General features: G+C 31.8%; 3 protein-coding genes across 4 annotated transcripts in view; 2 read left to right on the top strand and 1 right to left on the bottom strand.

Moving 5' to 3' along the window:
• Positions 1-3,891, top strand: part of LOC126745377 (coiled-coil and C2 domain-containing protein 1-like) — a 29,908-nt gene extending 26,017 nt beyond the window's left edge. For both annotated transcript variants that reach the window (XM_050453203.1, XM_050453202.1), the window contains exon 12: positions 19-3,891. In XM_050453203.1, coding sequence (XP_050309160.1) covers positions 19-138 — 120 coding nt within the window. In that variant the 3' untranslated portion in view covers positions 139-3,891. The remainder of the gene's footprint in view (positions 1-18) is intronic.
• LOC126745381 (mitochondrial chaperone BCS1) overlaps positions 1-16,282 on the bottom strand; it is a 479,053-nt gene that overhangs the window by 81,174 nt on the left and 381,597 nt on the right. The window lies entirely within an intron of this gene.
• Positions 11,745-16,232, top strand: LOC126745385 (uncharacterized). The gene is made up of 2 exons (XM_050453214.1): positions 11,745-12,626; positions 13,778-16,232. Exons 1-2 carry the CDS (start codon positions 12,384-12,386, stop codon positions 14,492-14,494), a joined length of 960 nt encoding a protein of 319 aa, XP_050309171.1. The 5' UTR covers positions 11,745-12,383; the 3' UTR covers positions 14,495-16,232.

Genomic DNA, 16,282 nt, shown 5'->3' with positions numbered 1-16,282 from the left:
AATAAATATTTTATATAGCTCATGGATGGTAGAAGGAAAACCGGAGGAAAACTAGAGTTGCGACTAAGGCTGAGGAGTCCGATAGTGACGCAACAGGTCGAACAAGTTCAGGAAAAGTGGCTGATTATAGATCAGTAGGAAATAATGTATGATTCTAAATGGGTTGATTTTTTGAGAAAAATTTGTGTGAGATGGTTCCGCATTTCGATACCAATATTCTAATAGGATGTATCCCACAAAACCCAAATTTTTCAGGAGGAAGAAAAAACCGTATATTTTTTTAAGTATTTAAGAAAAAAATGTTTTTTTTTAATACTTTTTTTTTCTATTATTTGTTTTAGATTATGAGGTTTTTTTTCACTTATTTTTTAAATTGGCGGCAATAAGTGAGTTACGTCTTATCATAATATTATGACTTTATTGAATACAACATATTTCTTTGTAGTTGTCATGTTAGCACGATAACTAAATTCTAAATATTGTGGCTTAAGACAAATTTAACAACGATTATATTTAAAACGAATTTACTTTATTCCTTATCAAAACTTTTTTAAAGAAAAAAATTAGGAAACAGAAGTTTAATTTAAAACAAATATTGAAAAACTAGTCCAAATCTTTACAAAATCGAACTCTAATATGACTATTTTGTTCCCTTACTTTTTTTTACAGCCTTACCAGTCTTTCTTGTGGAACTTTTATTTTTTTGTACTTCTGTATTGTTTACCTTCTTGTTTGATACTTCTGTTTTTTCGTAACATTTTATTAGGTCGTAAAAGTAGTGCGTGTCTTTTGGAATCACTTTTTTTAACTGTTAAATCCATCCATTTTTTCTTTTGAAATTTCTAACCTTTTACTGTATAAGGGCCTGGGTACGTATTTATCCAAGGTAATTGCTTTTTGTCTTTGTGGTAAAATTGCATACGGGTCGTCGTGTTTAGTTATATACAAGATTTCCCGTGAAGGTAAATATTTTAGACATCTTAAGTCTGCCACCTTTAACGGACTGTTTAATTTTCCTGGGCGACTTGAGTTATATCTCATCAAGTTCGGGTTGTCAAAATTAAGAAAGTACGAGTGGTCTAAATATTCAACTTCTAAAGGCATTGGGTTTTTTCTGGCATCTTTTATAATATTAATATAGTCTGTAGGTAGAAAAATATCTTTTCCCTTCAATCGTCTCTCAATAAGGCTGTGAGAAGAGTCACACTCCATTTGAGTGTGACCCTTCTCAAGAAATTTTTGTTCAATCTCAATATTAAATTTAGTTGCAAGAAAGGACAATGCATTGGACAGAACGACATTTTTATTTTGATAACCGCAACTGTCCGAGTATAAAATACTAGGTTTTTTGTCTGCCTCCAAAGCTGATGTCAGATGTTTGATGATGCAGGTTACAAAAACTGAACAACATAGTTCCCCTTCTGTTTCATTCCACAGGAAATTTTTGCATGCATAGCTTGACAAGTTGTAGATGGTATTTTTTTTATTAGTCTTATTTTTGTTTATGTTCTCCTGATTATTTTGTGTTCCAAACACTGATCCCTCATTAACCCAGTGCCTAACCATTCGTTCTTTTATACCTAGCGTACCAAGAAATGCTTGCTTGCACACTTGGTGTTTTCCGTCCTCAATTTTTAAATAGTACTGAAAGGAACCTTGTCTTCTGGATGGATTTTTTGTGTAACTTCTTTTTCTTTCAACGTAACTAGCCATGTGCAAAACGTAAAGACTTTTTTGCTCCCAGGACATATTCCAAAATGTTTTAAAAATTGATTGTCTGATTTCTTCTGACATTAGGTGGCAGAAACGATTTGCTGCTTTTTTACAAAAACTCGACATACATTTAGGTCCAAGTATTCTTTTTGTATCGTGTTTAACTGTCCCGTCTTTAGATCTTGTGTATCCAGTGTACTCTTCTCCCATCAATCTTTTTCTTTTGTTGACATTTTTATCCCATCATTCTTTATTAGCTTTTTTCTTCCTTCTTTTTTCAGCTATTTTTGTATCTATAAAAAAAAAGAAATTGATTCTCAAATAGGTTTTGCAACCCAAAATTGAATAAGATGGGAGAAGATTTTTGAATAGGGGTCCAATAAAAGTAAAGCTTCTTTATTTAAATCTCGACGTTCGACTTTTATAAAGTTATCTGTAGGACACTACAATGGTAAACGAATTTAAAATGTTTATTTTTTTAAATTTCGGAAAAAACTACTATGTTCTTTAAAGTATAAAACTTATAATATCTGGTTTCCATCGAGGGGTCCTGAGGATGACTTTACTAAAGTCGAAACCTCGACATTTAAGTCAAGAAATTTTAGATTTATTGGGCCTCTACCCAACAATTTTCTCCCATCTTTAGTATTTTACTGATGTTAAATTTTACCTTCAGACTGTACTAAACCTGGGCTATCTTCATCTGGGTTATCTTCGTCTGAGTTATGTTCATGCGAGTTTTCTTTATCAGGGTTATCTTCATCTGGGTTATTTTGATTTTGTTCTTCATTTAAGTCGTCTTCTTGTGATAATCATATAAATTTGGAATCAAAATTATCTTTGGGCTCTTGTACATTTTTAGCTTGGCAAATCTTGCTTTTAAGTTCCAATAGAGATAGGTCATCTTCATCTATTTCATCCATTTGGGGTGCTTCAATAGTATTATTTAAGTTGATTATTGGCAGACTGTCATAAATTACAACTGCGGAATGCAAAAAATCAACGTTCACGCTGTGATTATCAAAGGGGTGTTGAAAAAAGTTATTGTCATCTTCGTTAATTACTTCTAAATCGTAAGGCACATTGTATTCGTTAATATTTACTTCGTCATTGATGAATTTGGGTTCATTAGTAATAGGTTCGTTTAAGTAAAAGGCTTACAATATCTACCCATAACAAACTTTAAAGGTAAATTAAAAAAATAAATAGCTATAACCAGTTTTACTCTAAATAAAAAAGTTCTTTTTCGTTCAATTTCTATAGGTGTCACAGTATTTTTTTTTATTTATAATTTGGCTTAAAATGCCTAAATTATAAATTATTCTTATAGATTTTGCACAGATAAACCCATACAAATACATTTATTTATAGCTCTAATACGACCTTAGCCACAAAATACATGGTATCGTTACGTTGCATTAAGCAGTAAGTTTTATAAATATGTCGTATCCAACATGGTTATTTAGAATTACAATACGACGTATATGAGCTAATTATTTAAAAAGCAAATATTGTTACTATAATTTTATAGTATAAATAAATTTAAATGCGTTAAGAAAATAATAGATATTACAATGTAACTTACCTTCGACATTTTGAAAATATAGACACTTAAGATACCCTTTTTAATTGTAATAATGCAACAAAGTATATACTATCAGCACTCACTTAGTAAAACCATGGAGCGACTGTGGTATACGACCTATTAGAAAGAAAAAAATCAGCTGTTTTATTTACATATTAGAAAAGGCGCCTAACAAATATTTCTAGTTAAATGATTTTTACGATATATTAGGATTCGAAGGAACACAGTGAATTGAAACCATTTTTGTAAAAAACGTAAAATCGGAAATTTGTGGGATACGTCTTATTAGAATATTGGTATCGATTTTTAAATTAAATATGCAAAAAAACTTTCAACACTTTTTTGCCAATATTCTCATTTATTCCTACCCTAAAAGGTGAAACAATTAAAACGTAGTGGTATAGCTTCGAAAATATCCTGTTTTGTATATTAGCACTTTGTGCCTTCGTTTTTATTCCACAGTGATTGGTTTGTATAATATTATGTTGTATTTTTTGTTTGCTTAGAATTAAGTAGGTGTATAATAATGTATTTTATCTACATAAGTTATTAATATATATATATATATATATATATATTTAAGTTTTAGAAAATGTGTTTCAGTAAGGCCTTTAAAGCTAAAAATTTTATATTAATTTGTCTTTACCGTTTGTTGAACTTGTTTATTTGACGGCTGTCCAGCTCGTTATGGGCTGTCACTTCGACTGGTAGATAAAATCCAATACTTTGGCCAGCACGAAGCCCTGACTTAACCCTTGTTGATTATGGTAAAATGGATAGTGTTAACGAACAAGGAACCAAGCGCCATTTGGCAGAAATCGAGTTTTCTGAACAATTGGGTAAATAAATACTATCTCTACAGGTTTAATTACTAAACACTCTCGAAAATATAACTGCGGTCATCTAGTGACAAAAGTTCCGTTTACAATGACAGCCATCATTAAAATTCCATTTTAAAAGAAAGAAGCAAGTATTGTTTACTGCAGTGCCGGTTGATGATATTTTTTAGTTATTTTTTTAAGGAAATATCAAAAAACTCTTGGGGTAAATAGATGTTGCAGATGCTGGAAATGCAAGAAGCTCAAGAAAATTTGGAGTAAGTAAAGGAATTAACATTATTCTATCTTTATAACCTAAAGCTGTGTATATCTGTGATTCCTTCTTTTAAACCGAGAATTTGATATATATGGCTGTTGGTTCCTTTTAGGTGTCGTTTGGTTCTTTTTAAAAAAATGTTGTTTTTTTAAGTATAATTATTTCTATTCCTAAGTATTCCCATAAGTAAGTCCCATTATAGGCGTAAACAAACTGACCGAGAATATCTTCCTATTGATATGACTATAGAAACGATGTGTAACTTATACAAAGTAGAGATTAATAATCCGGTAAGCCTATCCACCTATAAAAAAATATTTTACACACAGTTTAAAAATTTGTAAAATGTAAAGTTACTTTTTTACGATTCATAATAAATCAAAACGTTGTCGAGCAGTTTTGGAAGCATTTGTAGGTTGTCAGCTAGCTTAGATAATAAGGAAATTTTGAGAAATTTAGCCCAAATATTTTTCCAAATTTACCTATGGTTATAACTTGTATGTTGTATAATGTATTTCTGCATTTTTCTCGTTGCAAACGTAACACACATCTCGTGAGAGTGTATTTTGCTTGAAACTTTCTAAGATTTTCTGCAAACTGACTTTTAAACCATTAAGATCTACCTTTTGGAGAAAAACGGAAAAATTTGAATATCTCAATCGTATCGAACATCTAGGTTATCTGTATCGAATAACCCTGTATTGTAGGAGAAGGAAATATCCTTTGTGCTGGAGAGAAGGTGAGGGTGTCCGAAAACTTGTAAGAAAATCATCAATGAATTCCTTTTGAATGTTGAAATCGTGAGGCTTTGAATCCTAAATTCAAGATTTCGAATCTAAGTAAGCAGCTAGACTATTTCTACAATATATTAAATGTTAAAATTTTATAATTAAATCAGGTTGTCATACACTTTTTCTAAAATTAAAGCTTCTGCTCACTTTTCTGGCCTTAAATTCAAAGCCAAGGTGGGAGCATTTTCAGCATTACGTAAAAAATATACTGTAATTTGCAGACAGCCAATAGTAAGGGTTCCCTTACCTAAGTGAACCTTAAAAAAGCAAAAGTTAGAGTGAGCGTTTAACCGTGGAGTAGAAAATTGCAATGGGTGTGAAAGAAAAGCAGCCCAAGCAGCAATTTGTGCACAAGATGGACATAGTCTCCTTAGACCCATTTCACACTTTTTTCAAATAATCTGCCTCTATTTGGTAATCCCTTATTCTTTAGCAATATAATGATTTGTTTTTTGGACTTAAAGATATGTAAATAATGTACTTAAAAGGCTTATACCTATATACTTTGTTTAATCTATACTTTAATTTTATTTAATGGATTGGTGGAAAATTCACATATTTAACAGGCCTTCCTTAGATTGCCGAATTCCATAATTTAGCTCTAAACATTGGAGAATGTACACTTTTCTTTCCACAACTTAATTTTAAACCTAAACGCAACCACCAACTCTATTATTTTTTAATTTAGATGAAGGAATTGAAGATGAAAGCTTCTACATTATCAATCATTTTTATAAACTCTCGGCCCTGACTGGTTTTTTTAGGAGAATATTTTCTAAACTAAACCTGGTAAATATTTTTTATATTTACATTTTTCTTAAGTTAACGTATAATTAGTATTAAATTTTTGAGAAATTTCTTTAAAAAAAAAGATTTTGTATTTATATGTCAGAATTAATCATAAATGTTAATTGTACTACGGAAGGCACTCAAATATTAGTATTTGAATGCGTTTATATGTTGATATTTATTTGTGTGGTACTAGAGAAATTCTGCGTTCATATAAAATACCAAATCCGAAATCATATTTATTAATTTTGTTTCTTTTCCAAATTAATGCGAGTGATTTAATAAACTTTTCATCATTTATTTATATGCCCCTCATAAATTTTTTTTTTCGTTTTTAAGAATTCTTGTATGTCGAATGGAATAAAAAAAGAAAATATAGATGCAGCAGGCAAACTATGAAACAGGTACTGCGACATTAGAAATGCACTTAAGGCCGCGAATTCATCACAGTCTACAAACAATAAAATTTATACGTTTTATTGTATTTATAGCAGATTGGTCTTCCCATAATGAAATTATAGAAGACTTATTAGAAAAAATTTGATAAAATCACAAGGTAATCACCCAGAAAGGTAAACCTTTTAGTTTCTTAGTTAAGACCTAACGAAACTTATAGGTTCTCGTTTGTTCCGGTATGTTTGCTTGAAACTCAAATCAAATAAACTTATATACTTGTTACGTGTTATTGTCTTTTTTATACATTCATAATAGTCATATATAGTTAATAACATTTAAAATAAAATTTTTAATATATAGGGTGATAACCTTAAGAATGAACGTAAATTTGTCGCTTTTCATGACATTTTTTGAAAAAAATATCAAAATAGAAACAATCCCTAATAATAAAGTGTATATTGTGTGTAGGTTAAATTTTTATATTTTTTATTTATAAATTATTTAGTTGTGGTGGCACATTTATTCGATTACCACAATTGATGAGTCTTGTAATAATCTAAGTTTTTCTTTTGTGGCAAATGAACTGTTCTATTTCCATAATAAAAGATTTTATTAACGGTTATTAATCCGATTTATATTTAAAATAGATATGTTCGATTATAGTAAGTAATCCATTTACATATTTTGTGATAAAAAAAAAAATGTTAGCTCCAATTAAGCCACTTTCACTGCAACAATCAGATTATGTAATTGGCGCCTATTTACCCTAAGTTTTGGGCTGGGACATCATTCTTTAACCGTTAACGAAGGTTTCTCGGTGCAAATTTTCCCAGTGATGTTTCTGTATGATGGATGCTTCTCTCTTATAGTCCTTTCTTACTTCATTCTTACCTCTCTTATAGTCCGTTTACACGCTCATGCAATTTGCGCCAATTGACTTGTACAAACAAATTTGCGCAAGTAAATCGTTGCATGTTATGGCCCGTTTTCACGCTCATGCAATTTGCGCCAATTGACTTGTGCATGCCCAATTTGCGCAAGTAAACTGTTGCATGAAAACCAAAATCGTTCACTTGCACAAGCCAAAAAGCTTGACTTCAGTGAATCTAGCGCGATCAGATATTTTGCATGTGGTTGGCGCAAATGCATGAGCGTATAAACGACACTCCAACTTTTTAAACACAGTTTTCGATCGCGCGCATGCACTTGGACGCCGTTTTCTTGTTTTGACAGGTTTCCGCCGGGTTTAAATTTTCGGTATTGTTTTATTGTTTTCGCTGGGGTTTTCGTTTTTTTTGGGTAAATTTATGATGTCAACTAAAGAGGGAGAGTTTATGGGGGAGTTTATTGAGCTCTATAAATAGTTTCCATGTTTTTGGAAAGTAAAATCAAAAAAATACGGTGATAGAAATGCAAAATCACAGGCATATGAAATTCTTGTTGAAAAAATGCAAACGAAATGGATTGATAGAAAGGCAACCAGGGATACGGTAGTTAAGAAAATGAATTCAATGAGAACCACATATAGAAAAGAACTATAAAGGTTCTTGAATCTGAGAAGTCCGGTGCCGGAACAAAAGAAATATATGTTCCACATTTATGGTACTACGAGTTATTGAGCTTCCTACAGGACCAGGAAACTCCAAGAGGCACTTTATCAAATATGGACGAAGAAAATGAAACTCAGGTAAAAACACATTCGTTTATTAACTTTTTTAACCGTTTTTTTTTAAATACATTACAATTTATTGTTAGTTATAGTATACTCGTATAAGTATATAGGGCTGCCGTATTTACCTATATAATATGTACTTATACCTATACCTAGTTAATTTGCGTTATTATTTTGATTATATATCATTTTATGTTGCCACGATACACTACCATAACTACTATTAAAATAGTTTTTAAAACTTGTCCTCACATCTTTTGCTTCGGCACTGTGATGGCGACTGTGACTGCCCGCGAGATTTAATAAATTCTCAGGTTGTGTCCGCAGTCCAGGGGTAGTGGTACCAGTTGAAATATTTTCAAAGTCAAATACGTCATTAAATGTATATGAGTTAGCCGAATTTCTCCTTAAAAAATTATGAAGAGCACAACACGCCAGAACAACTTTGTCGATATTATCCAGTTTCAAATTAATGGATGTATGGAATATTCTAACAGTTAGCCAAAATTCCAAAGGTGTTTTCTATAATGCGTCTAGCTCTAGATAAACGGTAGTTGAATATTCTTTTTTCATTGTTAAGCTCTCTTTGATTATATGGCTTCAAAAAGTCGGGTCTCATTGCAAAAGCTTCGTCTCCCACAAAAACATAATTTAAAGGAGGTTGACCTGGTACAACTACTTCTAAAGCCGGTAAATTTAGTTTATTTCCGATTAAACCTTTAATAAATTTAGTATTTTCAATGACTCCTCCGTCAGATACTCTGCCGTTTGTTCCTATATCGCTGTATATGAATTCACAGTTAGCATTTGCAATGCCCATCAAAACAATACTAAAATTTTTTTTATAATTAAAGTAATATGAGCCACTTCCAGGGGTCGCTGTAATTTGTACGTGCTTTCCGTCTACAGCACCTAAACAATGAGGAAAATTCCATTTCTCTTGAAAGTCCAACGCAATATTCTTCCATTCGGCTGTAGTTTTAGGAAACTACAAAAAAGAGCATAATATTATTAATAATGTTGCGTGCTTCTAACTATAGCGTAATAAAACAAGTTACAAGCTAGTATAATAATTATTATAATATACATATAGGTAATCTGAACTTTTTTTGGTTTTAGGTTTTTAAAATACATGAAACTAATGAAACTCAACAGGACTTTATTGATGATCATCTATCTGAACCACACACGCCCATGCCAGTATCTGAATATTCTGAACCAAGTACACCTGGTCCAGCATCACAAGCGTCATCATCAAGAGCAGCAAAAAGGCACAACCAAAAATATGATGACGTTTTGGATACCATTCAGAAACGTTTTGCAGTGCCTTCAAATATTGATGATAAGTTCAATCATATTGGATTGGCATGGGCATCAAAATTAAAAGAACTTTCTCATGAGCAACGCATTCACGCTGAGAAATTAGTTAATGATGTTTTTTATGAGGCTCAGTTAGGAACTCTAAATCGCCATTGTGCCATAAATACACAACTGCAACAAGAATCACAAATTTGCATGTGCAAATCTAGTTTGCGCAAGTGGCATGAACGTGAAAACGGACCATAAACCGCCTCCCAATTCAGTCAAATTTGTACAAATTTGCATTCATAAACTGACTTGTGCAAAATTGCATGCACAAATTGACTTGTGCAAAATTGCATGAGCGTGTAAACGGACCATTAGCGTTGAAGTCCCCACATATTATGGTAAAATGTGTTATTGTCATTTAGGACCAATATCATCGGAAAATTCTTTTACTTCATAATCCGTGGGATTGTCGGAGCATGTATGTACTTGCACAATTTTAAAAACAAAGCCTTTCCCTGAACTTCCCTTATATCAAGGTAGTATAACTGCATTTTTAATCATCTCTAGAAAAACCTCTTTTATTTTTATTACACCTAGACGTTCAAAAGTATTTAAGATTATCCCAAGCCGAGAACGGGGTCTTCTACATCAAAAATGTTAAATTCAATTTCTGTATAGCAGTGCCCTAAGTGAAGAAAATATCGAGTTTTCACACGATAATGCCCTCTAATTCAGTTATTTTTGTTTAAATAAGTACTCTAATATATCCATATAATCTAAAATCGATCCTCTATTTCAACCGTCGCGTTAGGTAGGTATATGTCAACAAAGCCAGACACTTAAAGTAGATTAAACATAATGTATACATTTGTTGTTAAGCGTATTCCACTCAAATAGTCTGGCTTTTTCCGACCAACTAAAGGTGGTATACGTGATAAAAATCACTATATTTACCGCTGAAAACAAATCAGAACCTGGGATTTCTGATAAGACAAGGCACAGTCGTTTTGTATTAATAAATATCACTGACGCACTTTCGCACGCCTATTTTTCGTGATCGGAGTAATTCGTATTAAGTTGCATCACTTGAATTATCGTTTAATATGTCCAAACTGAGATAATTTTTGAAACAGTTGTATGAAATATAAGATACAGTTAATTAATTTTATTAATCAGGGCGTATTACAAATTTAGTGAGGGGGCCAACTTATTTAGTATTATCTTGTTTCATTCATTTGAAAACATATGAATAATAAATTAAACCATATTTAAATAAGAGAAAAATTAATTGTTACTGCTTTCCAATACCACACTACAGTTTAAATTCCTAATAAAAAATAGTTTAAAGCTTTAAAAAATCCTTTGTGTATGGAAAACATCAAACCTCTTTATGTCAACTAAGTAGATGGGGCCAGAATCTAGGATTTCCAGAAGGTCGTTTAGAAAATTGTCTTCTGATTTCTTTGATATTGAATATTGATAAACAGAACCATTGCTTTTGCATCCAATGATCAAAATTTTCCATTTAATTGAAACTTCTCTATACACCATTGGGGCACATCACAATAATCTCCCACCAAATCATCAAACCACATTATTTAAACGTGTAAAAAAGCACCAAAAATCTTCGTGTATCAAACTTTATTACAAAATTAAATGGCTTTTTACCAGATAAATAATAATATCAAATAGTTGTTAAGGAAAAGTTGCAAATTATGTTGGACACCAAAATACTATCATTACAATAGATGGTAATCTCAATCTTAGTAGGTCGTGTTCTTTTTAATTATTATTATGATTATCAGCTATTTTAATCTGAAATCATTTTTTTAAAAAGCAAATTTGAAAATAATTATAAGCCAATATCATATTTTCAATAAAAAAAAGCTGCAACAAATCTAAATTCCAAGTTATTTGGAACGTAAAATGCAAATGCCACGCCTGTTTTAGCAAGTCTTCGGCAACATTTAGTTAGATTTCGTCACCCTGTATATTTTTTCCTTCGCAACGTTGTTTTGTTTTTAAATTTCTTCATAATTATTATTGTTTTGAATCTAGTAACTTTTGAAAAATATGCTGCGTAATCTATAACGTGCTAAGCAAAATGCACGAGACCAAACCGTGATCGTTTTTGTTACAATCCGGTTGTAAAATAGAGACCCTTTTGAACTTTAATTATTGACTGTTAAGTTTAGGAGACGTTTTTGGCTTACAGTTTTATTTGCTTTAAAATTGAAATCATAACCACATGAAAACTTTTTATCATAGTGTTAGTACGTTTATGGCTAATGCAAAATTTATAATTTTTTTAATCCTACTTTAAGTCGATATTCTCATTTTGCAATATTAATATACAATATTTATTTGGGTCAGAAAACAACAGCAATAATATGGTTTTAACTGCGATTTTGTTTTGTTTATAATAACTAGGGAACATTGTCTGATAAAATTCTATTTTTGGATTTACCTTGATATTAGTAAAATCGTAATATGTTAGGAAGCTTTATCTAATTTAAGCTAATTAAAGTAAACAAGATCCGGGGAAACATCATAAATAAAGTGTTTACTTATTTTTAGATATTTTAATGCAGATTTTTGCAACCCTATATTTATGCCATTATAATATAATATCCTATAAAATCAGTAAGCCATATCTTAAGCCCCGTTTCCACCGGAGGAACAATTAGCAACATTTTTGTTGCCTTGTGTTTCTTCTTGTTTGTGAATTTAGAAACTTATTAGCAACAAATGTAAACTTTTTGGTTCTGGCGGTTTCTGGTAACTGAAAGAGAGCAACTTAGTGTTGCCACCGCGGTTGATAAACATGGATCAAGATGATTAAATAGCTGCAGCAGCGGCGGCCTATATAGAGTTGTCGGCAAAAAAGAAAAAAAGAAAGCACAAATATTGGGTGAAACCAAGTCTCTGTGATAGAAGTGAATATGGTGGCATGCACCTACTCAATGCATAAAAAAAAGACGATCTACACATAGGAAATAATATAAATAATGGTAGTGTCAAATTTTTTTTACGAATGTCCAGCACCGATTTTGAATGGTTATTATGTCAAGTTGCCCCAAAAATACAGAAAGAAGATACCAATTATAGACAAGCCATTTCACCAATGGATCGATTGCTGCTCACACTGCGATTCCTTGCTACAGGCGATTCTTACCATTCCTTGATGTACTTGTTAAAAATTTCAGTACCATCAATTAGTAGAATTATACCAGAAGTATGTCGAGTAATCGCTGAAGTTCTGAAGGATAAACTTAAGGTAAGTAGATACCTCGGTAAATACACAGCTTTTCAATCAAATGACATAATGTAATGAGTAGGCATTTTACTAAAATTTTAATACAAACTTTTTGAATTGTGAGAAAAAAATTAACGAGATATTCTACTTAAATTTTAAATAAAAAATAAAAAAATTCTAATTAGAAAATTAAAGAGATATTCTATTTTACAAATAATGTTGCATCAGTAATGTACATCAAGTCCGTAATAATAATCCGATAACGTATCGCATCAGGAATGGATGATTCTTGAAGATTACTACAAGGCTGCTTTTTTTTTGAGAGTGTCGTGTTGTTTGTCTCTGTTTCGGGAAGATAGTTAGTTTCATATGAGCTATTTGGTGATCGCATAGGTGTGTGTATTATTGAGGCTGGTGTAACAGAAGCATTGGAACTGGATGAGTAATAGTTCTTGTTATCTGAATAATATCTTGCTGTGTTGTTATTGGCCGAAGATGTATGCCAACCTTGAAACTATGGAAATGGCCGATCATATTTACCCATAGACGCTTCATACAAAATATTAGAGATTAAATGCTCTACCGCGTTTTTAGCGTTTTCATTGTGAAGATTTTCGATTTTACAGGCAACTAAGTCGCCGAAAATTTGAAAACGATTACGTGGCTTTTTAGTTTGTAGCTGCTTCAGCACTAGATATGCCTCTTCCTGTCGTTCGTCAGTTTCCACCTCAGCTTGTCTTTTCTTACATTTCAGTGTTTTTGGACTTTTAAAGAGCTTAGTACTTTTTTAGTGCTGCATGTGGAAGGCGTTGGAGATCTGGTTCTGCTGTCATCAGGCTTTGTAGATGTTTCAGTAATAACAGCAACGGTTTTGTTCTGATTGTCTACGTCATTGTTCGACTCTCCAACAATCAAAAAAGAATCGTTTAATTCATCTGCCTCGGAATTTTGCGAATTAACTTCCCCGCTGTCCGTTGCACTGCTGCCTGACCCATCATCTTCACTCTGAAAATTAAAAGTTACCCCCTTAAACATAAAAATATTAAATGGAAATGTCTAATCTGTAGTACCTTGTTTAAACTAACCAAAGCTAAATGAATATGAAATACAAATTATATTTATAGCGAGAGAAGTTTTGGGTAAACAAATTTACCGATTTTTTTATTTTTCAGATGCCTCAGAGTAGAGAGGAGTGGCTTATTACGGGACATCAATTCACTAATCTTTGGAATTTTCCTACATGTACCGGTGTTATGGATGGCAAACACATTATGATACAAGCACCAAAACATAGTGGCAGTGAATTTTATAATTACAAGTCCTTCTTCAGTGTAGTGGTATTTATTGTGGCCAACACAAATTATGAGGTGATGTATTTTAATGTGGGCAGCCAAGGTCGTATAACCGTCGGTGGAGTGTTTGACAATACTCGTTTCAAAAAAATGTTATATGAAAACACGCTCAATTTGCCTGAATTAGAACCATTGCCAGGAAGAACCAAAGCTGTTCCGTTTGTTTTTCTAGGAGATGACGCTTTTCTCCTATCACCAAACTTATTGAAACCTTACCCTGGCACTCAAAAGAAAGGTTCCTCAAAACGAATTTTGAATTACCGCTTATCACGCGCTAGGCGTATTTCTGAGAACGTTTTTGGAATTATGTCTGCCAGGTTCAGGGTATTAGGAAAACCCATGCTACTTGAACCCGACAGAGTTGAATTAGTTGCTGCATGTGTATATCTCCATAATTTTCTGAGCAGCAGTTTATATTCCCGAAAATCATACTCACCTCCTGGCACCTTTGATTCTGAAGACAAAGATACGGGCAAAATTATCCCAGGTTCTTGGAGAAAAGAATATGTTTGCATCACTGCAAAAACAAGCACGTAATTCAACGTTGGAAGCTAAACAAGTTCGAGATGAATGGTACGTACCTGACTTGTAGTTATTCCTTTTTCAGTACATTTTCTAACTTTGTTCCTGACCGCAAGAAACAACAAGACTTCATAAGCAAACCACTTTGAAATAAAAATGGCGCCGGCTCCCGACTTTTTTAAAGTACGATATTTTTTTCTTTCTCTATAGAATTGTGCAATAATATTTTTCATTTTTCTTTTCACTTCTTCTATATTTGAGCCTGTTTTTTCTGCCAATGTTGTCTAAGCATCGTGTTTCGTATTTCTACATTTATACTGGGCGTGCTTTGTATTCCATAAACACTCACAAAGCTTATAGTTTTCGATTAATTCAAGCATTAACTCATTTGTCCACATGAACGGCATTTTTCTATTTGTTTCACACGTCCGACCGACTATAAATTATTCGACATTCGCCGTCGAGCCGCACTAGATAAAAACAAGTTACTACAAGTTGCAGTATCTGTTTCCACTCAGACAACAATATGCTTCTGTTCCCTGTTGTTACCGAATTTCTTTTGAAGTTTACCGCTAAAACTGGAAACCACCAACAATCGCAAACATGCAACATTTGTTGTCGAAATAAGAAGAAACACTTAGGAACTTTGGGAAACATTTTTAAGCAACGAGCAACAGAAACACAATAGTTTCTTCATGTTTCTCCGGTGGAAACGTAGCTTTAGATTCGTTGTCGAAAGTTCTTTGGCACGGAAAAGTTTTATTTTTTTATTAAAGCTATTAATGGGATATAATTTTTTTTTAAATTGTTGCCCCTATCAATAGGGTTATTATTTTTTATGCCTTATTATATTTTCCACCCTTAAGGGCTTTTGGGAGGCTTTGAAGAATGTTTTATATGAAACGCCTGGATACTCCCAAACAGTACAGATATACGTATTAAAGATATATTTTGTACGTACTTTTAGGATATTTTACGTCATAATATCACGTATCTATAATTATAATAAATTAATTAATTAATTATAAGATGTTTATACGAACCCTTTTCTTGTGTTATAAAAACTGAAAATATATTGATTATAAAAAAAAATAAAAAAAATTAAAACAAAACATGTTTATGTCTAAAAAAACAAAACAGAAAATTAACGTTTAAGAAAATACGGAAATAAACATTTATGTACGGACGTTTCGTCTTAATTTATTTTTTCTTTAATTTTATTTGCAGTGCAGCACTACAATCTCCGCTTGTAGTGCTGCACCTTAAAATTACATTTTAAAAATAATAATTAAATTAAAATATTATCTTAAGCAGATTATCAATTAAATAGGATTAGTTGCCTCTGTTTTACTTGCCTCTCGAAGATGCCTATGTAAAAAATTACTTTCAAACATTTTTGAACTTTTTTTCACAAATTTGTGGTGTTTATAAAAAGGTTAAAAAGAAAATGTTATTATAAGATAATTCCAAAATTTACAGAAGTGTAAACTTTTATTACAAAGGCCTTTCAATATTCTAAGGTCACTCGTCTTAAATACTGGCAAATTTGCTTCCCTTATGTTGCCAGTACTTATTTGACAGTCAGTGGGTGCAACAAAAGCACTGGGTTGCTTTTGCGACCGATCTTGATAATTTTTATATATTTTTTAACAAATTATCTATACTTAACTACTTTTCTACCAGATCAATATATGTATACATGGATATTTACAATTCTTTATTGTATTAATTTTACGCGTCGGTCCAAAATTAATGTAGGTGTTTATTAATTAAACGTTGTGATTAATATAACTTACCTTTTTC

The sequence above is a fragment of the Anthonomus grandis genome, chromosome 15, assembly GCF_022605725.1.
Source record: "Anthonomus grandis grandis chromosome 15, icAntGran1.3, whole genome shotgun sequence".
NCBI classification, from domain to species: Eukaryota; Metazoa; Arthropoda; class Insecta; order Coleoptera; family Curculionidae; genus Anthonomus; species Anthonomus grandis.
This window is presented reverse-complemented; position numbering and strand designations above follow the sequence as displayed.